This window comes from Lepidochelys kempii, chromosome 19 (genome assembly GCF_965140265.1).
Source record: "Lepidochelys kempii isolate rLepKem1 chromosome 19, rLepKem1.hap2, whole genome shotgun sequence".
Lineage (NCBI taxonomy): Eukaryota > Metazoa > Chordata > Testudines > Cheloniidae > Lepidochelys > Lepidochelys kempii.
Genome location: NC_133274.1, coordinates 9,327,790 through 9,354,606, shown reverse-complemented (window position 1 = coordinate 9,354,606; position 26,817 = coordinate 9,327,790). Strand labels below are relative to the sequence as shown.

At 47.0% G+C, this 26,817-nt stretch overlaps 1 protein-coding gene across 4 annotated transcripts in view; it reads right to left on the bottom strand.

Moving 5' to 3' along the window:
* SELENON (selenoprotein N) overlaps positions 1–26,220 on the bottom strand; it is a 34,756-nt gene extending 8,536 nt beyond the window's left edge. For 2 of the 4 annotated variants that reach the window (XR_012155653.1, XR_012155654.1), the window contains exons 1-12: positions 26,005–26,220; positions 16,441–16,558; positions 15,549–15,679; positions 14,655–14,867; positions 13,006–13,130; positions 11,606–11,743; positions 9,827–9,908; positions 9,033–9,221; positions 7,550–7,655; positions 6,425–6,537; positions 4,984–5,085; positions 4,171–4,348 (exon numbers count right to left, since the gene is read on the bottom strand). Coding sequence is in view for 2 of the 4 variants with exons in the window: in XM_073317943.1 (XP_073174044.1) it covers positions 4,178–4,348; positions 4,984–5,085; positions 6,425–6,537; positions 7,550–7,655; positions 9,033–9,221; positions 9,827–9,908; positions 11,606–11,743; positions 13,006–13,130; positions 14,655–14,867; positions 15,549–15,679; positions 16,441–16,558; positions 26,005–26,139 (1,623 nt within the window). In the remaining 2 variants the exon portion in view is untranslated. The other 2 variants (XM_073317943.1, XM_073317942.1) reach the window with 2 other exon arrangements.
* Positions 26,221–26,817: the final 597 nt, after the last annotated feature.

The window sequence follows — 26,817 nt, the reverse complement described above, 5'->3', positions numbered from 1 at the left end:
CTGTGGACAGGGCAGCATGTAAAGCCACCTGGCTGTGCCTCTAGGTAGGAGCCGGAGAAGGGACATGCCGCTGCTTTTGTGAGTCGCTTGAGGTAAGCACTGCCTGGAGCCTCCCCCTGCGCCCCAACCCCTCGATCCCATCCCAGAGCCCTCTCCTGCACCTCAAACCCCTCATCCTCAGCCCCATCCCAAAGTCCTCACCCCCTCCACACCCCACTTTCCCGACCCAGCCCAGAGCCCCCTCCCACACCCTGAACTCCTCTTTTGTGGCCCCACCCCAGAGCCTGCACCCCCAGGTGGAACCCGCACCCCAACCCCAATTTTGTGAGCATTCACAGCCCGCCATACAATTTCTATTCCCCGATGTGGCCCTCCGGCCAAAAAGTTTGCCCACCCCTGGTCTAAGCTAAGGCCAGGATTCCCCCCCCGATCCCCAAATCGCAGCCAGAGCCAATGGAGTCCCTTTAACATTGGGGATACTGCATGTTTGCAGTGTGGCTAAGGCTACTTGCATGAGTGATCAAGGTTCTTTTTGTTCAGACAATACCGTTTACAGACACTGAACTGTCACAATCACCATCAAACATGCTGCCAAACCTGAGGCTGTAATGTATTTCTAATGTTTCAGAGATGCCAGCCGGAGCCAAAACACAACACAGTTAGAAAGCTAATACTGGGAAACATCAAGTGATGAGTTGCCAGAAGCTGAAGAACCGGTTCCTTCAGTCGCTCCAGGTCTTTGGTGGCACTGAAGGACCTGCCGCCGAAGGCCCGGAGCGAGTGAAGGACCCGCAGCCGAAGTGCTGCCGAAGGCCCGGAGTGCCGCTGGGTAAGTAAAAATTCTCAAGGGGTGTTGTAGTAGCTTCCCCAGCCGAGAGCTCAGGTGGGACAGAAAGGACGGTCCCGCGGGCCACAGTTTGCCCACCCCTTTAACAGCCAGTTCTAAACCGGCTTCAAAATTTAACAACCGGTTCGTGCGAACCAGCTCCAGCTCACCACTGAACACATCCCATGGGTGAATGTCACTACAACAAGTGGGTTGGGGTGAGCTTTTTGTCATGGGTTACACACCCATGAAGGAAAAAAAAACAAGATACCCAAACAGTACAGAGCGTTGGGGGGTGTTCTCCTTTTCATTTGGTCCCTTGAGTGCGTTTTGGATTCAAATGTGCTTCAGAGAGCAGAAAAGGTGACAACAGTTCTGCTATTTGTCTGTAGCAATTGGCTGCTTTTGATTGTCTACCACGGATGCTGTCTCATCTACCTACAGGAACGTGCATTAAAACGTGCTGCCACAAAAGTAACGGTTTATGGCTACTGAAAAGCAACAATCCTTTTTAAAAATGATCAGACACATAGATGAATACAATTTGTTGGGAAAGTATCAATGCGGCTTTTGTAAAGGAAAATCATGCCTCACTAATCTATTAGAATTCTTTGAGGAGGGTCAACAAACACTTGGACAAGGGTGATCCAGTGGATATAGTGTACTTGGACTTTCAGAAAGCCTTTGACAAGGTCCTTCACCAAAAGCTCTTAAGCAAACTAAGTGGTCCTAGGTTAAGAGGGAAGGTCCTCTCATGAATGAGTAATTGGATAAAAGACAGGAAACAAAGGATAGGAATAAAAGGTCAGTTTTCAGAATGGACAGAGGTAAATAGTGGGGTCCCCCAGGAACATGTGCTGTTCAACATTTTCATACGTGATCTGGGAAAAGGGGTAAACAGTGAGATGGCAATGTTTGCAGATGATAGAAAATTACTCAAGATAGTTAAGTCCAAACCAGACTGTGAAGAGCTACAAAAAGATCTCACAAAACTGGGTGATTGGGCAATAAAATGGCATGTGAAATTCAATGTTGATAAATGCATGTTGGAAAACATAATCCTAACTATGCATACAAAATGATGGAGTCTAAATTACCTGTTACCACTCAAGAAAGAGATCTTGGAGTCGTCAAGGCTAGTTCTCTGCTTAATGTGAAGTGGTAGTCAAAAAAGCTAACAGAATGTTAGGAACCATTAGGAAAGGAATCGATAAGACGACAATAAATATCATAATGCCACTATATAAATCCATGGAAAGCCCACACCCGGAATGCTGCATGCAGTTCTAGTCACTCCATCTCAGAACATATCTTAGAAATTGCAAAGATACAGAGAAGGGCAATAAACATGATTAAGGGACTGGAACAGCTTTCACATGAGGAGAGATTAAAAAGACGGACTGTTCAGCTTGGAAGAGACAACTAAGGTGGGGATATGATCGAGGTCTACAAGATCATGACTGGTGTGGAGAAAGTGAATAAGGAAGTGTTATTTACTCCTTTACATAGGAACTAGGGGTCACCCAATGAAATTAATAGGCAGCAGGTTTAAATCAAACAAAAAGAAGTACTTTTTCACATAATGTGCAATCAACCTGTAGAACTCGTAGCCAGAGGATGTTGTGAAAGCCAAGACTATAACAGGGTTCAAAAAAGAATTAGAGAAGTTCATGGAGGACAGGTCCATCAATGGCTTTTAGCTAAGATGGTCAAGGATGCAACCCCACGCTTTGGGTGTCCCTAAGCGTCTGACTACCAGATGCCGGATTGAACAACAGGGGATGGATCACTTGATAATTGCCCTGTTTTTTTCATTCCCTTTGAAGCATCTGGCATTGGACACTGTTGGAAGATAAGATAGTGGGCTAGATGGACCACTGATCTGACCCAGTATAGCCACTCTTATGTTCTTATGTAAAATCCAATAGCTTTATATCATTCATAATAGAAGAATTTTGTGATTTAAAATTTGTCTCTCTGATCTTAACTAAATTTAACCCCCACTCTCAAGACACATTTGTCTTGTGGCCAAGTACTTATATAAAGTAAATGCTGCTGCTCAGGATGGTTAAAGATGAAGGATGAAAAGCATTTTGTCTGGGCAAGTTCTCCTTCATTCTTTGTACTTTGAAAATTCTCAGGTGCAGTTTTCAAAGCAGCTAGTAGAAACAAAAAACAAAAAAAAAACACTTTTAAATTTTACAGGAGGTAATGTGCAAGAAACAGTATGAACCTTCCATTTCAAAAGAAACTTTTGCATTTTGCTTCTGGAGGAGGAATGGATTTATTTACATAATGCAAATTGGACACATGAAACGTGCAAAAAAAAAGTAAATATGGACACTAGCATGTTGTACAGGAAATGGGAGAACTTCTGGAGGACCCTGGCATTTTGGAGTCACATCCAGGACATCTCGTAGAATAAGAACTCTCAAGGCACTGAACAACACTGAAGACATTTGTTGATTAATTCCCCACTGCCAATTGCACCATATCAATTTGATAATCCCTCTTCAAAGGCAAAAGCTTGAGTAAATAAAATGGGGTCTTACACCATGCCATGAAGCACAACTGACTTGGGCTCTAGCAGACCTGGGAGTGGATTATTTCTAGAGTTGAATGCTCTCCAATTAGAACATCCTACCTTCAGATCTAGACAGTGTCAGCAAAGGTGTCCAAGCTGACTGGCTGCTGTAGCAACTCAAAGAGGCCATCTCAATTACTCAGGACCTAAATACGTAACAGTTTACAGATCAGAGTCAACACTCTGAATTGCACAAAGAAGCAAAGAGAATTGGTGTAGTTTGCAAAATGCTTGTAGAAAGCATTCTACACTGGAGACCCAATTCTGCAATGCTTATTCACTCGGAGTAGCACTTAACATAAGCACTTAATTTCACTGGGACTATTGCATGGTGCTGTGCAGCAAGAGTGATGAGAGTTGAAAGTAGGCCCTAGATAACAAGCATTTCTGATTTTCAGTCAACGTAGCTATAACAGGAGTTTTACTATGAACAATCTTTTAACTAAAGATGGAAAATATGAGGACTGGTAACAGATCAGACTTTGTGACATATGTACAAACAATGTATTAAGTATATAAATTATAGTATTTCAGCTCCTGTAGAAGTTTCCTAAACTCTAATTTCACTTAACTTATCCTTTTAAGTACTAAAAAAAAAAGATGTATTCTAGAATCTACAGCCCAACTATTCAGATCAAGACTCCAGTCCTAGAATATTTTACATTTTAGTATCAGTACCACTGTAGATCAGGAACAATTGCCTTAATCAAAATAGAAGAACTCTAAAATCTTTGGTCATCTTTGCTGGGTGTTCACTTGCCTTTTTTTTAGGTCTGCAGGAACCGTTTGGCTCTTTGCAGTCCTTCCTTCAGGAACTGGAGGTAGGTTGCAGTGGAAGGATCTTCAAAATTGGTTGAGAAGCTAAAGATGCTGCTCTCGACTTCTTCAGGCTTCATAGAAGTAATATCCAAGAAATAGTTGGCATTGATATGATGAATCTGGGAAAGGAAAGGAGTTGAATAAGCACAGGTACAAGGACACTGCATCATCCAGTGGATTAGCCTATAGCCAACTACTAGGTAGTTTGCCCTTCACCTTAAGTCCCAGGTTCTCCAAGCTCTTTGTCAACGAATGAAGCCTCCAAACCCCTATGGGAGGGAAGGCAAGGATGGCTCCCATTTTACCGACGGGGAATGGAGGGACCAAGAGATTGATGGCCTCGTTTTCAAGAGCGCTAAGTACCTGCAGCTCCCATGAACCACAGTGGGTGCTATGGCTGCTCGGTACTTCTGAAAATATCAAGCCTTAGGTAATTTGGGCAAGAACATACAGGAATCCCCCTATGGCAGAGCCAGGAAAAAAAACCCTAGATACTAGTTAACTTCAGGGAGTAGACATGAAAGGCGTGGGAGACTTTATTAATTATTATATGCTCCTCTATATGGTTGCTACCATGTTTCTGGTCACCCCAATAAGTACAGTTAGCATGTAGATTTTAGTGCCTAACATATGCCAGGTAGTTTTCAAGCCTTTCCCTGAGAAAGGCCCTCTTAATAAAGGGGGAGGAAAAGAGGACAGAGTGGGGTACAGATGGAAAGGCCAAAACCTGGCCCACCCGACGTGACCAATGTACCACGGTTCCGTTGGGAAGGCAGATCATCATCTCCACGGGGAAGTTATATTTCTCTAGATGCAGGTCAGCCAGTCTGCTGTAGAATTCATTCTGCCTCTTAGTCTGTAAAAAAAAGGACCCCAGAAGAGTGAGAGTTTGTATCACGCCTAATGGACTGGAGAAAAAATAAATGCAATATGCACGTGGGAACACCAGAAGGAACATAGGGTGGGGGCAGCAAAGGCAAGACCGAACAGCTCTTCAGTATGGTAACATTAAAAAAAAGGGATCCTGTTTTATTTGCCTGACTGCTTCTTTCAGTCAGGACACCCCACTAGAATGTACCTTGTCACCGTATAGTCAATATCACCCCTGCCATTGCCCGCTCGCCAGAGGTCTGGATCACTGTGACTGACCGACATCTAGACTCCTAGCATAAGCTGAGACGGACGTTAACGAGCTAGGAAACAGGCACCCTTAATGATCTACTAAGGGTCTGCTACAAGCCAACAGAAGCCGGAGCACTTAGCTTGGTGCACACTTCACAACCCCCTGTGGTGGGGGGTGCATGGAGAGATGGAAACAGTAATTACATAGGGCAGGGCCAGCTACAGATGAAGCTCCCTGGTTAGTGATTAACACTGGCACGGCAATTGTTTAAAGGGAGACTCCCGCGCTCTTTCCTTAGCTTACCTCCATCTGTGCATTGCTTTTATTCTAGTGAAAGGAGTCTGACTGAGACGCCTGGAGACAGACACCCGCCCTATACATGCAGAACACGCACAGCTTGAGACTTGGCACAAGCTTCCCCCTGCCAGAGCACCCCGGTCAACCTAAAGGGACCCCCAGGAGGAGGTCAGCCTCAGTCAGGCCAATCCAGGGCAGCCAACACAGGAGCTAATTAGCGTCCACATTGCACAACCACTTGTCCTCCTGGGAAGTGGACAGAAACTCAAACTTCCAATGCAATTGCCTCTCCTAACCTGGACTGATAGCGATGAAAGGCTCTGCAGACCATCCAGTCACCCGTCAGCTATTTATCCAGCCATTCTTGGCTATTGCATAAATCTTTATGTGACACTGTTGGCATTCATCGGCAGAGCTACCTGCAACAGTGCAATACCCTCCCGTGGCCAGGGGGAGCGGTCACTTCAGGTCAGGAGAGAGGCACAGGACTGCCCACACAGTACTGTCTAAGGACATGGGAGACCTTCAATCTTTAGGACACCCCTCCAGGACAGGGAGGGGTATTCGTCCCATTTTACTGATGCTGAGTGAGGCACAGAGGCCAAGCGACTTGCGGGAGCCTGCGGCGGAGCAGGGAATTGAACCCAGACATCCCTAGAATGTTGGCCACTGGACTATCGTTTGTTCTGTAAATTCTTCAGTCCCCAGGACTGTCAAGCTGGTACCTTTTACCAGCACTACACGCATGGAAGCCAGATGCTACAATGATGCTTACCTGTAGCTCTTCTAGCTCCTTCACCAGTGACCAACTACTGATGAAGCTCTCGTTCAGCAGAGCAAGGATGGGCGAACTTTCCAGGACCGTCTCCCGGAGAGTTCGCCCCGAACCTGACACAGAGAGAGAGAGACTGGTTTGCCAAGTTGCCTGACACACAATGTTGCAGGGGTAACTTGGGGTGCTAATGCTTTGCCAATTGAAGGCTACCATGGCAGCTTGAATGGGACACCCCTGATCGGGTACAAAAAGTTTTATTTCTGCCTGAGCAAGGAGAGGAGGGTTTAGTTACACCCATCACAGGCTGTGCTATGTAATTTACTGTTTTAAGTGTGCACTGCAAGTGAGCCCCTACACAATGAGTGCTCCAAGAGTAAATTAACCATTTGCAGCCATCTTCCCCTTTAACCCAGACGCAGCCTGCAGAAACTAGCAGTCCCAGGCAGGCAGAGTAGGCTATTTGGATCAGAATGGCTCATTGCATTCTGGGAGGTACAGGGCTCGATTCTCCTTGGCCTTGCAGCTTGGGCTGCCATTTACACCTGTGCAGAGTGGGTGCCAGACAAGGAGAACCTGGATTTAGCAGCATTTTCCACCCACTATGCACAGATGCGAGATGATACAAGGTGCCAGGCAGGGGAAGAATCGTGCTGTATTCACCAGAGGCTGCAGCTGCCTGATTAGACTGATGTGGGGCAGGGGCAGGGGCAGAGAGGTATCACAGGGAGAACAGGGAAACATGCTATAGCACAGTGGGCTACCCCAGTATAAATCTATTAGAAGTAAAGATGGGCTTAAGCCACCAGATTGTGACCTAGCTCCAATCTTTCCCCGAGATGAAACATCTGAATTTGGGTATGGGCCCATTATAGGTTGCAGCTGCAGAGTTCTGATCAGCCCTTTCCCAGAATTTAGGGCAGCAATTCTAGTTCAAACCCAGGGGCTTTGCTACCAATGCAGTGTAACAGGAGACACCTGCAGCTGGTTTCCCCACTGATCCCAGTGGCCTCACGGAGCCTGGATGAAGCATTTCTTTGCCCTTCCTGCCCAGCTGGCAGGGGAAGGTGGCTTGGCTGCTCTTGCAGAGTCCCCCGAACACACCTCTACAGGTCGGCAGCAGCTCACCTCAGCAGGACTGGTCGTCCAAGGCACCCCACAGCAGGATGGAGTGCACCAGTTTGTTTTCAGCTTTCGCTCTGTCAAAAGCCTGAGTAAAGGGAAGGTACGAAACCTGCAAGCAGAGAGCCAGTTGGAGAAGCTGATCCCAAATCAGCCCATGGGGTGAGGCAGGGTTTAGAGGTGATTTGACAGGCACATGTACAAGTAAAGACACAGCCACTAAACCCCAGCAGCGGTACTCTCAGCTCCCCTCCTGGCCTTACATTAAGCCTCTGTGCTCTCCTGCCTCCCACCGGATTATACCATCCCTTTAATCTGCAGCGGAGCTGTTCTAAATCACAAGCTATTGCCAGGACTTGTGGGTTCTATTCCCAGCTCTCCCCCTGACTTGCTGAAGGTCTCTCCATGAGTCTCACGTGTACAGAAGGAGCTAACTCTTCCCTCCTGTGCCAGGTGTGGGGAATGAGGTTCAATTCATTGTTTTTAAAGTGCTATGAGATCCCCGGATGAAAGCAACGATGGAAAGGCAAGAACTGGGAAGGTTAGAGGCATGGTTACCTAGGATACCTGAGTCTTCAAGGAATTTTTAACCATCTTGTACTTTCTTCTCATAAACCCTGTTCAACAATTTTGCCGCATTTACACACCCAGAGCAGGTGTCGGCACACAGCTGTGTACTCTACTCATCCAAACATATCCAGGAGTATTTCTTAGAAAAGGTATCAATAACTAGCCACAGAGACACTCTGCAGAAAGATGTCTCCAATCATTCACACACACTGAACTTTATTAACATCTTGGAAACATTTGCTCCAAAGGACATCTTTTCCCACGGCTGCTCTTACGTTTCCCCTCAGCCAAGGAATCAGGGGCAGGGAGCAGCGATCCACTCTAACTGCCACGGGAGCGTGAAGTTATTTTGGTCACCCTGTGCTACAGATTCACTTTTCCCTGCAAGGCACTGAGCCACAAGTGTTTTGTGTATTTCCCGCTGATAAGGAAAATTCAGTCCCTAAGATAGTTCTGCGGTTTTCGGCTGGTGCAAAAAGAAAACCACCATTATTCGCCTCTCTCAAAATAGCACCAGTAGCTACTATAATGAGGAGTGAGCCAACACTAAGTATAAGCCTGGAACATGTGAGATCAGGACTCTATTCCAGCCTCCACCACCGGTGTCCTGCAAGGCCCTGGGCTTCTCTGTGACCATTCCCCTCCCCCAGGTCCCAATTGTAAAGCAGGATCATACACTTAGCTCACTGAAGTGTTGCGAGGCTGGATTCATCCAAGTCCAATGGCAATGCACCTGGATGGCAGGTGCTCGAGGTGCAGAATATTAATACGTCTATAGTCACCTCTTATTTCTAAATCAAACTAGCAGAGGACCTTGCCCCGTAGCTCTGGTAGTTCTCCAGGATGATTGGAGCATCTCAGTGGAGTGCCCCCTCCAAACAAAATGCTGACGCAGCAATGGAGTGGGCTGTTTTCCTACCTTCTTAAATGGGTACATGGCAACTTCCAGTTTCTGGGCTGCCTCTTCCCCACTTAGTTCACGCTGCCAGTTTATCTCTTCAAACACAAACTGAATCGGCTCCCCCGCAGGGTCTCGGCTGTCCATCACGTTGCCGTTTTCGTCATGAATCACGGAAGGGATGGACGGCCCAGAAGATTCTAATTCCATCTACACGACAAGGTCAGAGAGTTTAGTCCCTAGGAAGTTACATTTGTAGCTCCCACCCCCAAAGTGCAGGCCCATGCCAGAACAAAGATGTACACACACGAGTGTCTCGGAGTCATTTTAATGAAAACAGGATAGATCGTCCGTTCGATTTGTATTCACATCCAAAAATCACAAGTCAGCCCCACTCATCAGATTTTAAAAAAAATTAATTTTAAGCCAAATAGATTTTATGTTTTTTTATTTGCTCTCTGGATTTTGACACTTGATGTCCCAAGTTCTTCCTCTATAGCCATCTGGGTCATACGAGAACTTTAATTTTTAAACCAAGATTCCCGTGTAATCACATGACTCCAGGAGCTCAGGCTTCAAGAAAAACACTAAATATTGTGTTTCATGATAAAAATAATGAGTTAGGAACACTGGGTGGCATTTCTGCACAGTGCCCCACATATACACTGGAAACACCAGGATCACATCCAAGTTTACAAGAAGCCACATGAAAAACAACAGAGATAGAGGTAACACTGCCAGGCTGCCATGGGGTGGATCATGAGGAATCCCAACTAAGATGCTGCACACACAAAGGAGAGAAAGTTACTACACACCTGAGGTAGGTAACCTATATCCACTTCCATGTTGCTGCTTTCGCTCGCCCCATATAGCCATTCCATGTCAACGTTGAGAGACCTAGCAGGAGAATCCAGCACATTCAGTAACAGCCATGTGCAGACGAAAGAGCTTTGCACTTGATAACTCAGCTAAACTTGAGCCATTTCTCCCTAAACATCCAACATCCCTAGGCCGGATTCAGGACTAAAGGCCAGGTGCGCAAGGGACACTGCACAGCTCTGCTGAAGTCAGTGGGGTTCTGCGTAGGTCCACCACTCTTGGATCCCACTGAAGGACCAGGGCCCGAGTGCCTGCCCAATATGACGAAAGGAGAGGCAGAGTCATGCATGAGCTTTAATCTGTTTAGATACTGGGGGGGAGGAGTATCCCTTCTTCCTTCCAAACCCTGAGAATTTGGGAATTCCATTCCTGTAAAACATATTTTTCTGCAAGCAAAGAGCTCCCATAACGAACATGCTGCCAGAACTGCAAGTATCAAGTCACCAGGGTAATGCTCTGTTTACAATTTCGATTCAAGCCACCGTGGGCCGAGAAAAATGTCAGCTTTTATCTCCTGAAATGCTTCCAGCCACTTGCCAGAGAGAAATAATGAGAGAGTGTAAACCTATACAACACAATACATTAGCCTTTGAAATATGAAGTGAAGAATATCTCAAAGCAAGTGAGTCACACTATGCCAGACTCCAGTGCACCAAAACACACGTGGAGATCACCAGGGTTTTTCTCCCCATCCCGATGTTTCAAGGATTACCATTTTACAGTATGTTAAACAAATCAGATCCTTGGCTGAGCTAAGTGTTCTCAGTGGCTCTACTAAAAACGTGTTGCCGCTGCAATATGGGGTTCTCTCAGTTTTAGGTATGACAACAGTGGAGCTTGTTTCACTTTTATTTACAAGGGACTTATTGCAAAATGTAAACCGCCCGGAGGCGTGTAATAAAACACAGGCGTTGCATGATTCTTCTGGGGCTTTCAATGGCCCTGCTGCATGCGCAATAGTCATAACAGCAGCCTCACCTCTAATTGCAAACTAAGCCATCTCTGGAACTCTTTCAAGGGTAGCTAGCCAGACATTCCTCGGGAATATGGGTTTGCAGTAGCTCAAGCAATGAAGAGGAGAATATACATTTAGTAACTTTCATCCAAAGTTTTCCGAGCACTTTACAAACACTCATTAAGACTCATGCACAGATTGGAGAAATTCCTTATTTTTACAGGCCCAGAAGTTCAAGCAACTTGGCAAAAGAACCCAAAGTGACTTCAAGTCTGTGACAGACCCAGGAACAGATTCTAGCTCTCTTGGGTCCCAGTCCCAAGAGATCAAGAGTGAAATCTGACTATAGACTATTACCCGCATGGTAATTTATGTACTGTGTGGAGGAGAGAGACTGTTACCTGGTAATCAGAGCATGGGATAATGACCTAGGACTCCTGGGTTCCAGTTCGTACCCGAACACAGATTTCTGTGTGAGTTTAGGTGAGTCATTTAACTTTCCTGTGCTTTGATTTCCCCATATACATGATGGGGATAGGGATACCTGGCTCACAGAGATGCAAATCTTGTTTAAAACAGCCAATGCATTTTGAGATCATCAGACAGGAGATGGCACCGTACGTGCAAGGAACATCCTCTAGATCTGCGACACACACAGCACAGCTGCAGGATCGCAGAGCCCCTCGAGCTTCACTCATGTTCTGGTTTCCAATTAATCTCAGGTCTTTGCTCAGCGCACACTGAAAAGAGATGGTCATACCTCTTGTTAGGGACAAAGAGCTTGAACTCTCGAACGTGGGAGGAATCTCTGGAGAGGACGATGTGGCCTGCGAACTGGCCAGGGGAAAACCAGAAAGGGAAATCTGGAGGTTCATTCAGCTGGAACTCGGCATGGATCCTGAAACAGGAAGATCAACATCAGCCTTGGTGCCCTAAGCAAGACCAAGAACCAGGGAGAAGGAGAGAGAACGGGTCATACATGCCAGATGCTAGTCATGTTGTTTCATGGGCTGCTGGAGGCACTCAGATCAAGGGTGCCGGAACCTTTGTAGAAGTGGGGGGGCCACCGGTGCCAGAACCAGGGGACAGGGGCCATGCCTCCCCCACTTTTTTACGTGGGCATAGTTTGGGGGGCAGCATTGCCCCCCCCCAGCTGCAAGTCTCGAGCAGGTGCAGAGAGGTGCCAGCAGGAGCTGCGTTTTGCTGCTCCACACCTGCCCGAGGCTTACAGTTTGCGGGGGGCAACACCGCCCCCAACCCCCCAAAACTACACCATGTTAAAAAGGGAAAGGGTATGGCCCCCTGGCCCTCCTGGTTCCAGTGCCATTGACTCAGATACTATGGTGATAACGGCATTTAACTTCCCTGTGCTTTGATTTCCCCATATGATAACGGACATACAAGGACCTGAACAGAACAGACTAGACAAGAACTGTCTGCAAGATGAACGAGAGCAGCGTGAGGAATCACTCTTCTAGGGACTGTTGGCTTTAGAGAACTGCTCCATCTGTTGACTAAAACAGTTAGATCCTCCCCTTTCGATTCTGGACATCACCAAATAGAGGGCGTTTGCTTAGACCTGGGACTGGGGACTTACAGGGCAATAGCGCCTCTCACCCAGTCAGTTCAGACAAAAACAGGAGCGTTGGATCCATGGATGGAGCCGTAAGGGAAGTAACACATTCAAAGCCACTTCCTGGAGGACACACCCTTCTTCTCTGCAAGCTGCTTAGCAGCCCTCGGTCAGTTACATATGTTGTTAGGGAGCATAATCACAATTAAGTAACATGCCCACATGCTGCTCCTGGTTTATGTTCCCTGGAGGACGGGGAAATCATGGGGCTGCTGCCAGCTGGACGTGTCCATATTTTCCCCCTCCCATTCCCCAGATCTAATGCTGTCTTATCAAACCCCAGGGTCTCCTGGCAGCCCGGGACAGTGTCATGACCCCTTTGCTTGACAGCCCCTTTCGTAGATTTCTTCCACCCCCAAAACAGATTGAACATAATTAACAGACTAATTGTGAAAGTCCCAACCTCCACATTATACTAGCTGCTTTGATTCTAACAGGTCTTTAAAAAGATGCAGATCTAATTAAAACAGCACCAATCCCCACCTTTAACACGCTGCACCTCCCAGTCCCATTTGGGAAGTTCTTACCTGAACGCTATCCTATAGTAGAACTCACTGATTGCCTGGATGCAGGCCACAGCTCCTTGGGGAGCAAAGCGAGTTTTTACAAACGGACGAGGATGGAACATGCTCAAGAGTTTGTGGATCACGATCTATGGAAAGAATTGGAGAGGTAGCAAAAAAAATGAAAGCAACGGCCTTTAATGTAGACCTCAGTTAAGCTACACTTCTAAAACTACTCCCCTACAAGGACAGGAAGATAAAACAACTAACATGACTTGGATCTAGCTAACAATTTCCATCTTCCATTTTTTTGGACTCCCTTCTATAATTTATAGTTTTCCACCACCTTGCACATTTATCCTCTGTCTGGAAGCGTACTAACCATTGTCTTCCATATACGCAATATTTCCAGAGCACAGAGGCTGAGTACTGCAAGCGGATCGGATTTCATGTTGTGCATTATACTGAACAATAAGACTTTGATGCAGTTTGCAATTTGAAGTGATCGCATACACCATCCACTGGAGTGTACTCAATATGGCAGAATTAAAGCCTAACCAAACACCCATGAGGGCAGAGCATTTACAGACTGATTTTATAGACCACATACAAGAATCACTTCACTGACCGCTGTGGGGTGGAACATGAGGTCACCGTTTGACAAAGCACATTCATTTTACACAATTAGTTTAGACGGGGAGTGGAGAATCTTACCCAAGTCAGACTAAATGAGGATTTTTGTTATTTAAATTGATTAGTAGTTGGTCTGGCTGCTGTGGATACCCCGTACTATTGTTATAAATGCCTTGGATCTTCTGAGACCGCAAACAAAATTCTTGGTTTTTACCTCTCCTCTGAAAGATGGCTCCCTTAACACTGCACTGAGACATCGATTTACAGAGAAGTGACAAACTACAGCCTCATCTACACTAGGGAAGTTCTGTACAGAGCGTTTCCACCATTGGTAAGGCCCAGTCTACATTATATATTATATCCTACCCAGGCCAACAATGGCACATATGTGGAAACTAGCCGCCTCCATTCCTCTCTGTCATTTGCTGCTGCTTCCTTCTCTGTGATGCTGGCTATACTGCACCCCCCCCCTTTTGCGTAGATATATACTGGGTCCCCAACCAAAATAAGCTACACTGACAAAAGCACTCTTGCTGATATAATTTGTGTCTACACCAGGCCTTTTACTGGTAAAGAAATGCCATAAAAATCGTACACCCCTAACAGCATAATCATATCAGCAAAAGTTTCTAGTGTAGACCTGGCCTGAGACTCATTCAACTCCACTAATATCAGCTACAGGGAACCCTAGTATAGAAATAAATGCAACTGATATGGCGCTGGAAACAGCTGCGCAAGCTAGAGAACTGTCTACACTAGGGTTCCCTCCAAGAGCGGCTGAACATCCTCAACAAGGCTTTACTGATTCACCCCCACCACTCCCTGTAGCATGCATATTTTCTCTGGCGCCCTCCCATCCAAGCACCGAGGTGACCATGCTTAGTGTGTGAGATCTGATGAGAGGACAGCCCAAGATGATATTGGTTACCTGCTGCTCATTAGGATGTGAAAATTGCAAAATGGACAATATGGAAGCATCTGTTAGAAGCAATATCCTCCCACTGAGAAGGATCACTGTTCATATTAAGTGGTGCTCTTACTTCTTTGCCCTTGGGGACCGGAGGGTAAAACCGGTTGTTGGAAAGGTAGCCGGTGAAGATGTTTAATTCACTTGGGATTATCCACCAGGGATCGCCGAGTTCGATCTTATTCTTTGGGGGAAGAAAGGCTTTGAACTGCTTGGCAAACATTATGCTCATAGGGGCTGCTGGGGCTGTCCAGTTCCGTAGGCCAGACAGCGCAATATGAGAAATCTACAAAGAGAAACACGTGTCAGAACGAGCTAATGGGATGTAATAACATTTGAAGAGTTTTGTTCTATAGGAGGCAGATGGATATGAACCACTGCACAGAAGTCAGATTCTGGTATTAGAGAAAGTGGTACTCCTTTTAAACTCCACCCACAATCCAAAGCATCATGTAAAATCCCACATTAGCTAGAAGTTTCTGCAAAAAATGGCCAGCAGTAAATAAATTGATAATGCAAGTAGTCAGATAACATGGCAACAAATGCCATGGAAATAGTCACATATAAGGTGGGCACCATTACACTCCAGAGTTAACATCTCATTGAGAAATAGGGGCAGTTTATGATTCTCAAAGCTATTGTTTCAAATGGTTTTGCAAATTCCTGTAGACAACACTGCACCGGGTCACGTATGGAAGATTTTCTGCACGTTCATAAGAGCTGGAAGCGTACATATATTCTTAAAAAAATGTTTAAGTGCTGAATAAACTGATGATGCCACCAGCAAAAATGCCAAAATGCACCAATGCACACTGGCTCGGTCTGATCTCTGCTCACAGAAGGAACAACTGACAAAATAAGCACTATATGTTCACTCCTATGGGGGTAGTTAGAGCCTCTACTACATTGCATGGGTTTTGCTGGGAATTTGGGTTTTCTATTCATACACATGATGTATGATACTTACTCCTAGGAAACCATCTTTGCTCTTTGTCATTGTTTCCATGAGAAGGGGCTGGAATTTAGCAACAATTGATAGCGTCTCCCCACTGGGATCCAGTGTCTCTTCCTCTTCAAATTCGAGGACAGGAGTAACACCTAAACAGAACAATTATTTAACACCATAGGGAAATGATTATACTTTTATAATAGTCTAATGGGCAGGTACGTGGAACCTCGCAGTTGTCACTTTGCTGCATGTGACAGCCCTTAGCAACTGAACTCAGACCCACCTGCTTCAAGGGCACAAGTCCCTGCTACTTGAGTTAAAGGAGAATCTCCCCTTAATTGATAGCAGTATAAAGTTTATGACACATGGTTCAGTGGTTCCTGGGGCATCCAGCAGGGGGCAGATACACACACTGCTGTTTCATTACATTATGAGAAAGTATTCCTGGTATTTCGGTTGCAGTTCAATCCCTCCTGCATGCTATGTTGAGATCACAGGGTTTCATGCATTTTGGCATAGCTGAGAAACATTTGCTACGTTGATACTGCATGACAGAGACTTCGGAAGCCACAGGAAAATATGAATGAAATAGTTTTGGTCTAGCCAGTGCTGAGCTATATCCGTTGTATTCATCCATTCCAAATCCCGTTTAAGCCCTGGACAAAGTAACTTGTGCACTTTACTACTCCAGCAAAGGGAGATTCAGTCTTATTAAAAGTGCACTTTGTGAAAGTGGTGTCTGACGCTTAAGCCTTTCCAAAAACACTTAAAGCTTTGCAGCCCCTCGCTGTGTAAATCAGCCCCAGACCAGCACAAAAAAAGGTAATTAGCCATTGTGCACATGCAGTGCTGAGATCTTCAGCCTTCCTTTCCTTTATTGCACAACTGACCTTGCAAGGTAAATACCTACCTGTTAATTTCTCTGCTACTGGCTTGAACTCCTCAGGGCTAATGTACAGATCATTGTTAGTGTCCAGAGAGGAGAAGAGAAAAAGCCCCTCGTTCCCCAGAGACTTCAAGGCCATCTCCTGGTTTGGGAAGAAGAGAGGCAGGTAAGTCTTAATTGGAGCTGTTTTACTAGTTCATTTAGGCCCCATCAGCCCTTGAGTTATTATACATCCTTTACAACTGCAAACAAAGCCATCAAATAAAAAGAGTAACGCACGCTAGCAGGACTCTGCACTATCAACAATAGCGACTGGGATCCAGGAACAGTTTCCATGAATGTATTAAAACTAAATCTGGATGAACAACAAATAATTGACAACAAATCATTTGTTCTGTTTTGTCTTCTCTCTTAGTGAGTCTTTGTCCAAGGAATCTGTCAACTGCAGCAGCGAGTGATTCTGGGCCTGCAAGAACGTTGCCAGCTGCTGCTATTTGCAGGAGGCTCTGTGCTGCTAGTGAGCATTCACCACAGGGCATTTTTACAGCATCCTGACACGGTGACTTAGGTAGCTAGCCAACGTCACGTGAATGAAGACGGTCAAATATAGACTATTCAAACTTCACCAATGATTACCTGAGGATTTGCTCTAAAGAGTCACTTTTCACAAGGAGGAGGAGAGCTAACTGGGCCCTCCCATGTTTAAAGGAAGTGAACCCGGCCAAATCAACATTTACATTCCAACCAATATCCACAGACATCGCTTGCCACGGAGACCCGCTCTAGCTAGAACCACGTTCACATCCTAGAGCACATAAGCAAATTGTGATTAGGCAAGAGCTTCCACCTCACAGCTCCTGGTGGGGAGTGTTGCCTAGTGATCCTACCACTGATCCAGGACTCATACAGTCTATTCCTACTCTGCCATCAATACTGTTTAACCTTGGGAAGTGGGTAATCACAGCCACTCTGGGCCTCAGTTTCCCCCATCAGACACTAACCCTTTCAGATCTCACAGGGAGCAGCCTGCATGGCCTCATTTGTTACAATCTGAAGATACAGGAGCTCCTCGAACAGAAGGGGCTGCAGTTTTACTCAAACTTTTGTACTGGTGACCCCTTTCAAATAGCAAGCCTCTGAGTGCGACCCCCCCTTATAAATTAAAGGCACTTTCTTATATAATTAGCAATTATAAATGCTGGATATAAAGCGGGGTTTGGGGGTGGAGGCTGACAGCTCGTGACCCCCCCATGTAATAACCTCGCAACCCCCTGAGGGGTCCCGACCCCCAGTTTGAGAACCCCTGGGCTACAGAAATGCAGTTCTCGCTTGGAACAGACGCAGACAGTTCCACACTGCAGCAAGCGCAGCTGAGGAAAGAGACAATACACAGATGGAAGGAGAGAGCTGCTCTACTGAGGGAGAAGGAAATGAGACAGAGTGAAGGAAAGGAGTGGTGGGGCAGTCAGACAAGTCATATTCCTCATTGCCATTCAGCAGCAGATCCAGGGCTTTACTGGCAGGGGAGACAGCTCCCCCCACCCCGGTGCAAAGCCTATAGGAGCAAGAGACTATCCCTCATTCTGCTGCTTAGATGTGTGTGTCCTCTGATGCCTGCAGCACCATTAACATCCCCAAAGCTCCTGAACCAGTTTAGTTTCCATCTGTTGCCTGCCAGCCTGAGACACCATTTAATGCAGGCTGGAAGGCTCAGCGCCTGTCAGTTACAATGAGAGAAGCACTTGGAGCCATATACGGCAGTTCCTGGGCCAAGGAAGTCAAAGAAAAAACAAAGGCAAGCAGAGAAGCTCTTGGAACATGAACCGCGGAAGGGCGGGAAGAAGGCCCGTTTGAAGCAAGGTGAGAACCCAATGCCTGGAAAAGAGGGCGGACAACAGCTATGCTATGGAAGGAAAGGGAACGAGCATGCTAATTATTTCAAACACTGGATCAATCCCCTAAGACACCCCAAGCTCCTTTGGACAGGGACCATAGCTTTACTGTGTGTGTAAAATGCCTGCACACGTTTACCAATGATGTTATTCTAGCGTTACTGGAATGGGAATCGCCCAGGAGCTGAGGTCACTCCCCTAATCCAAACACACAGCCTTTATAATGCCCATTCCACTGCTTTACAATTTCCTTCTGCGTCCCCCTCAAGAGCCCGTCTGGCAGGGAGCAGCGAACACAGGCACAGGAGCCAGAACAGCTTAGACAAGTAAACAGCTTCATACAGGGGCTTCCCTCCACAGATCACACCATCCTGAGCACATGCAGAGCTCTAGAGATGGTCACAGAGGGTCCTTTCCTTCTCTTTTCCCCAGGTGTCTGCAATCATCTATCTGATGGCCCCTCTCCAGTCTCTGGTCCTTTCTTTTTCCCCCCCGTTTAGCAGGTCAAGAATGCCACTGATCTGAACCCCAAGAGATTCCATTCAGAGAGCAACAGCCGATGAGCCTTTCAGTGGGTTAGGCTCTGGCTTCCAACATTACAGTGAGCAGACAGCACAGACACTCAGACCTGGGAAACCTCTATCTTTGGCCTCCAGTGCCCCGTCAAACAGGAAAGGCACCAGTTATATCCCATGCATATGGATGAAATGCTGTCCCAGACAGCATCAAGGACAGCAGCTGTGATGTAGAGAACTCAATATAGATGTTTGATGTTATGCTCATTGGTGCTGCAAGACTCCAGAATGAATTACTCTCCAGAGAGATAAGAGCCAATTTGCATGCCCGGTCAGTATCTCAGACATCTTTCAGACGGGACAAGCAGTGGGACATTTCCAGGCAGCAGGATTTTTTCCTAGAAAATTAAGTACTAATTCCTAGACCTGTAAACGCACACCCTCACTCCTGGCCAAGTGTGTCCGGTACATGTGCCATCAGGACTCGAACCTATCAAATCTCAGCTCCAGCAATCACTCCCCTCTGCAAGATGAGTTAAACTTGGTGCTCATCGAGTAAATGAGATTGATAGGCACATTTCCAGGCAATATTCCAACAGTACATCAGTTCCACACACAGCCTTGTTCCATCAGAATTCTTCATTTATATATGCCCAGCATGGACACTCCAGCTCCTCAACATGGACCTGCTGAAAGGGAAACCCCAGTGCTTCTGCCCTATAGGAGATAATGATCCGGAACATGGAAGTGAGCAAATCAGTCCTGAAATTCTGAGAGATGGTGAAGAAGGACAAAGGGAAAGAGAAATTGGGTTTGTGCCTTTTTGCTTTTTTATAGCACACATGTTAAAGCAAGCCAAAAAAGGCACCTAAGATTTATTTTAACCTTGGAAATATCAGGAATAATAAAGTTTTGCCTTCACTGTTTTTGCTGACAGGACAAAGAGCAGGAGCTTTCTCAGCTCCCAAATGTAACAGTGGCAGGGAGCGGAGTCTTCACAAAGATTTATTCCCCCAAGTGTTTGTTAGACCTTTGAATTAGGTAGTTGCTAACAAAGGAAATGGATAAAAAGTTTTTAAAAATCTGAACAGAAAAACTCTCTCAGCTGTTCAGATTTCAACGTTTTCTTCTATGGTTCCCAATCCAACCTGTTTGCCTGTCATCCACTGAATCCCTCGCAAGAGCAGAGTAGACGAGACCTGATATTTCTTGTGTAAAGACAGTCAGAAAAGAGTTTTATCAACTGAAATCCTCTCAGACTCTCTATGCATCTCCTACAGCAGCAGTAAAGGACAGAGATATTTGCCCTTTACAGTCACCTTCAAATAATGTTTTTTATAAAATGGGCTTGTACCATTTTTACTTTTTTGTGATACATAAAGGCCAAAAAGGACTTTTAAAAGTTTACTCTTTACTGTTTTATTGTTGAAATATCAGGAATTTGCAGTCTGATCTTTGCTAGAGGTCCTCCTAGATGTACACTTGGGGCTTTCCCACCTTAAATGAGAATTCAGGGGGAGTAGAATCTTTAACAAAGACGACCTTGTTCCAAGGTTCATGTTAGTCATTTGAGTTACATAGTTATTAAAACAAAAAAGTTTTAATCAGTTGGATAAAAAACACTATTTCTTTCGCTGTTGCACAACTTGCACTCGTGCAATATCATTTCACAAGTTCTATAGTAACCATACAGCCTCAGGGCAGACAAGACCTGAATTTCTAGTGTAAAAAAAAAAAAGTTTAAAAGAAATTCAGATCTTCTTTATACAGAACAAAACACCAAGAGGGCCCCAAAGCTCGTTTTTTCTTTATAGGTCACTTTAAAGTTGAGTTAAAATCTTTTGAGCTAACAGGAACCAAGGTCAAGTATAATGTAAACGTGTGCCTTTGCTTGTCTTGCAGTGGTTTTCAGCATGAATGCCCATAATTAAGACGGGAACTGTATCCTTATACAGTCTGAAAGGTTCTCAGCTGCTGCAGCAGAAGGAGAATCCTGAACTCAGGGTCTGACAAGCACACTAACAACTGATTTCAACTATGAGGTTTTAAACTAGAAATACATACAGGTATGTACGTATATCTACACATATACATCCTGTTGCTAATTTATGAGCTTTGGTCCTGATTCGACTAACATACATGGTTAGCTGTACTCATGTAAGCAGTCCCACCACTTCAATGGATCAGTGCCTTAGTTCATAATTTATTCTGCATTTTACAGAGCAAGACATATTCCCTCCCCCAAAGAGTTTACTACCATAAGGCCCATCATGCTACTAGCTGGCTGGGTACAAGAGGCTGCCTGCCTGAGTCAGCTTCTAGGATCAGGCTCTAAGATGCTAAGAACTTATCTCTCACCTTTGGCTGCAGTGCCACTTACATCACGCTTTACAAACTATCTAAATTCTAAATCAATCCTTGACCACGCACCCCAGCGAGATAGGCACAGTCAATTATCCCCATTTTACAGATGGGGAAACGAAGATACAGAGAACTGATCTCCCCACAGCCCAAGATGTGATTATAATGAACATAGAATCATAGAATATCAGGGTTGGAAGGGACCCCTGAAGGTCATCTAGTCCAACCCCCTGCTCGAAGCAGGACCAATTCCCAGTTAAATCATCCCAGCCAGGGCTTTGTCAAACCTGACCTTAAAAACCTCTAAGGAAGGAGATTCTACCACCTCCCTAGGTAACGCATTCCAGAGTTTCACCACCCTCTTAGTGAAAAAGTTTTTCCTAATATCCAATCTAAACCTCCCCCACTGCAACTTGAGACCATTACTCCTCGTTCTGTCATCTGCTACCATTGAGAACAGTCTAGAGCCATCCTCTTTGGAACCCCCTTTCAGGTAGTTGAAAGCAGCTATCAAATCCCCCCTCATTCTTCTCTTCTGCAGGCTAAACAATCCCAGCTCCCTCAGCCTCTCCTCATAAGTCATGTGTTCTAGACCCCTAATCATTTTTGTTGCCCTTCGCTGGACTCTCTCCAATTTATCCACATCCTTCTTGTAGTGTGGGGCCCAAAACTGGACACAGTACTCCAGATGAGGCCTCACCAATGTCGAATAGAGGGGAACGATCACGTCCCTCGATCTGCTCGCTATGCCCCTACTTATATATCCCAAAATGCCATTGGCCTTCTTGGCAACAAGGGCACACTGCTGACTCATATCCAGCTTCTCGTCCACTGTCACCCCTAGGTCCTTTTCCGCAGAACTGCTGCCTAGCCATTCGGTCCCTAGTCTGTAGCGGTGCATTGGATTCTTCCATCCTAAGTGCAGGACCCTGCACTTATCCTTATTGAACCTCATCAGATTTCTTTTGGCCCAATCCTCCAATTTGTCTAGGTCCTTCTGTATCCTATCCCTCCCCTCCAGTGTATCTACCACTCCTCCCAGTTTAGTATCATCCGCAAATTTGCTGAGAGTGCAATCCACACCATCCTCCAGATCATTTATGAAGATATTGAACAAAACCGGCCCCAGGACCGACCCTTGGGGCACTCCACTTGATACCGGCTGCCAACTAGACATGGAGCCATTGATCACTACCCGTTGAGCCCGACAATCTAGCCAGCTTTCTACCCACCTTATAGTGCATTCATCCAGCCCATACTTCCTTAACTTGCTGACAAGAATACTGTGGGAGACCGTGTCAAAAGCTTTGCTAAAGTCAAGATACAATACATCCACTGCTTTTCCTTCATCCACAGAACCAGTAATCTCATCATAAAAGGCGATTAGATTAGTCAGGCATGACCTTCCCTTGGTGAATCCATGCTGGCTGTTCCCGATCACTTTCCTCTCATGCAAGTGCTTCAGGATTGATTCTTTGAGGACCTGCTCCATGATTTTTCCAGAGACTGAGGTGAGGCTGACTGGCCTGTAGTTCCCTGGATCCTCCTTCTTCCCTTTTTTAAAGATTGGCACTACATTAGCCTTTTTCCAGTCATCCGGGACTTCCCCCGTTCGCCACGAGTTTTCAAAGATAATGGCCAATGGCTCTGCAATCACAGCCGCCAATTCCTTCAGCACTCTCGGATGCAATTCGTCCGGCCCCATGGACTTGTGCACGTCCAGCTTTTCTAAATAGTCCCTAACCACCTCTATCTCCACAGAGGGCTGGCCATCTCTTCCCCATTTTGTGATGCCCAGCGCAGCAGTCTGGGAGCTGACTTTGTTAGTGAAAACAGAGGCAAAAAAGCATTGAGTACATTAGCTTTTTCCACATCCTCTGTCACTAGGTTGCCTCCCTCATTCAGTAAGGGGCCCACACTTTCCTTGGCTTTCTTCTTGTTGCCAACATACCTGAAGAAACCCTTCTTGTTACTCTTGACATCTCTTGCTAGCTGTAGCTCCAGGTGCGATTTGGCCCTCCTGATATCATTCCTACATGCCCAAGCAATATTTTTATACTCTTCCCCGGTCATATGTCCAACCTTCCACTTCTTGTAAGCTTCTTTTTTATGTTTAAGATCCGCTAGGATTTCACCATTAAGCCAAGCTGGTCGCCTGCCATATTTACTATTCTTTCGACTCATCGGGATGGTTTGTCCCTGTAACCTCAACAGGGATTCCTTGAAATACAGCCAGCTCTCCTGGACTCCTTTCCCCTGCCAGCCTACACTCAGTCCACCTCGCCACCAGAACCGTCACTGGACATTACCTCTTCACCTTGTTAAACTTGCAAACAAACATCTTTGTGCTTTCTCCAATCCTGACCATCATGCTTGGCAGCAGTTCCCAGTAAACAACAGCAAAACTAACTCATTATACTTCAAATCTCTCCTTGAAACTCACCTCTGCCATGAAACCTACAAAAACTTGACCACGATTAGGCTACTGGTGTGATGAAACCAGTGCCTGTCATGCTGACCAATACTGCCTCACCATTTCCTTGTAATTCTGCACTTGTTTTGCGTCTTAGACTGGGCTGCACTTAAAACTTAGGACGACATGAAAAATCCATGCCCCTGAGCACTATAGCTTTGTCAACTTAATGCCTGGTGCAGATGCAGCTAAGTTGACAGAAGCCTATTTCCATCGACCAAACTACCATAACTTGGGGAGGTGAAGTCACTACAGTGATGGAAAAACCCCTTCTCTCCCTGTAGTTTGTGCCTACGCCATGGGTTTACAGCACCAAAGTTGCGGTACCATAGCAATGTTACTGTAACACCCACACTGCACACATGGCCTTAGATTGTAAGCTTTTTGGGACAGGTACTATCCTTTTGTTTCGTGTTTGTACAGCACCTAGCAACATGGGGTCCTGGTGCATCACTGGGGCTCCTAAGCACTACAATACACATAAATAACAATATGTAGAATGTTTGTCCAGTATTATTGACAACCTGCAGCCAAATGCTTCAATTTCTCTCCTCAACACAAATCCCAGTTCGCTGCTGGAGTAGGTGCCTCTGTGTGAACCTGTGTCGGTCTTATTTTGTAAGTTTTTTTCTCCCTTCTACGGATAAGCTAGGTTGGGATTTGGGGCATTGAGAAGATCTGGATTGTGAGTTGTCCTGGCTGGGGAGTGAGGGGGTCATTACAGTTCAGAGAGAAGTGAAATTTCACGCTAAATAACAAGATTCTCCAGGTCCACTCAGGAAAAGGGGCTGGGATCTGACCAGGGTACTTCGCTAAATTAGAATAAAAATACATGTTTAGACACACAACAGGGAACCAAGGACAAGAATGTGATATGGCTGTGAAAAAAGCTAATGTCGTCTTGGGATGCATCAGGAGAGGTATTTCCAGTAGGGATAAGGAGGTTTTAGTACCGTTATATAAGGCACTGGTGAGACCTCACCTGGAATACTGTGTGCAGTTCTGGTCTCCCATGTTTAAGAAGGATGAATTCAAACTGGAACAGGTACAGAGAAGGGCTACTAGGATGATCTGAGGAATGGAAAACTTGTCTTATGAAAGGAGACTCAGGGAGCTTGGCTTGTTTAGCCTAACTAAAAGAAGGTTGAGGGGAGATATGATTGCTCTCTATAAATATATCAGAGGGATAAATACCAGAGAGGGAGAGGAATTATTTAAACTCAGTACCAATGTGGACACAAGAACAAATGGATATAAACTGGCCACTAGGAAATTTAGATTAGAAATTAGACGAAGGTTTCTAACCATCAGAGGAGTGAAGTTTTGGAATAGCCTTCCGAGGGAAGTAGTGGGGGCAAAAGATCTATCTTGCTTTAAGATTAAACTCGATAAGTTTATGGAGGAGATGGTATGATGGGATAACATGGTTTTGGTAATTAAATATTCATGGTAAATAGGCCCAATGGCCTGTGATGGGTTTTTAGATGAGGTAAGATCCAAGTTACCCGGGAAAGAATTTTCTGCAGTATCTGGCTGATGAATCTTGCCCACATGCTCAGGGTTTAGCTGATCGCCATATTTGGGGTCGGGAAGGAATTTTCCTCCAGGGCAGATTGGAAGGCCCTGGAGGTTTTTCGCCTTCCTCTGTAGCATGGGGCACGGGTCACTTGCTGGAGGATTCTCTGCTCCTTGAGGTCTTCAAACTACAATTTGAGGACTTCAATAGCACAGAGATAGGTGTGAGGTCTTTTTTAGGAGTGGTGGGTGAAATTCTGTGGCCTGCATTGTGCAGGAGGTCAGACTAGATGATCATAATGGTCCCTTCTGACCTAAATATCTATGAATCTAAGAAGGGAAGAGCAAAGAGAATCCTAGGAGTGCCCAAGTTGGCAGGCCCCCTGCCCACAGCCAGAGCCCCCTAGCAGCATCTCCCCAGAGCTCCCTTCCACCCCCCTCCAAATCAGAGCCCCCCAGCAAAACCCAAAGTCTCCCCAAAGCCCCCAGCACAATCACTCAGCATCCCCCACCTCTTCCCCCCAACCCTTCCCTCGAAGCCCCCAGCGTCCTGTCCACCCCCAACCAGCCCCTACAACCCCCAGCGCCTCCAGCCCCCCAACTCTTCCCCCAAAGCCCCCAGCGTCCTGTCCACCCCCAACCGGCCCCTACAACCCCCAAAGCCTCCAGCCCCCCAATTCTTCCCCCAAAGCCCCCAGCGTCCTGTCCACCCCCCAACCGGCCCCTACAACCCCCAGCGTCCTCTCCAGCCCCCCAAACCTCCCGTAGCCCCCAGCACTAACCCCCGCGCCCCCCAATTTACCCTCCCCCGGAGCCACCCCCGCTCCGGTACCTGCCGCCGGGCCGCCTCGGCGTCCCGATAGTATTTCACCGCGGCCAGGGCGGCCAGCAGGCCCAGCACCAGCCCCAGCCTGGGCAGCCGCGGCGAGGGGGCTCCGGGGGCTCCCGGCTGCGGCCCCCCGGCCATCCCCGCTGCTCCGCTGGGCTGGGCCGCGCCGCTCGCCGCCTCCGCCCGGCTCCCTGCGCCGCCCTCAGCGCCCGGCCGCCCGCCGCGTCGCCAGGCTGGGGGCGGCGTCAAAGGGGCCGCGCCCGGCCCGGGACCGGGGCCGGTTCCCCCCCGCCCGCCGTGGGGTTTTTCCCCAAGGGCCGTTTCCAACCAGTCTCCCTGGGGAGACCCGCGCCTGAGCCCCGCTGCCGCGATCACCCGCCCGGGCGTTACTGGGGGGGCTGGGGAGGACCCTGGGGGCTTTAGGGACAGGGCTGAGGGGGCTGGGGGGCTTCAGGGGCAGGGTTGGGGGGCTAGAGGGGGCTGGGGGGCTTCAGGGGCAGGGTAGGGCGGGCTAGAGGGGGCTGGGGGGCTTCAGGGGCAGGGCGGGGGGGGCTAGAGTTGTCTGGGGGGCTTCAGGGGCAGGGTTGGGGGGCTAGAGGTGGCTGGGGGGCTTCAGGGGCAGGGCGGGGCGGGCTAGAGGGGGCTGAGGGGGCAGGGTTGGGGGGCTAGAGGTGGCTGGGGGGCTTCAGGGGCAGGGCGGGGGGGGCTAGAGGTGGCTGGGGGGCTTCAGGGGCAGGGCAGGGCGGGCTAGAGTTGTCTGGGGGGCTTCAGGGGCAGGGCTGGGGGGCTAGAGGTGGCTGGGGGGCTTCAGGGGCA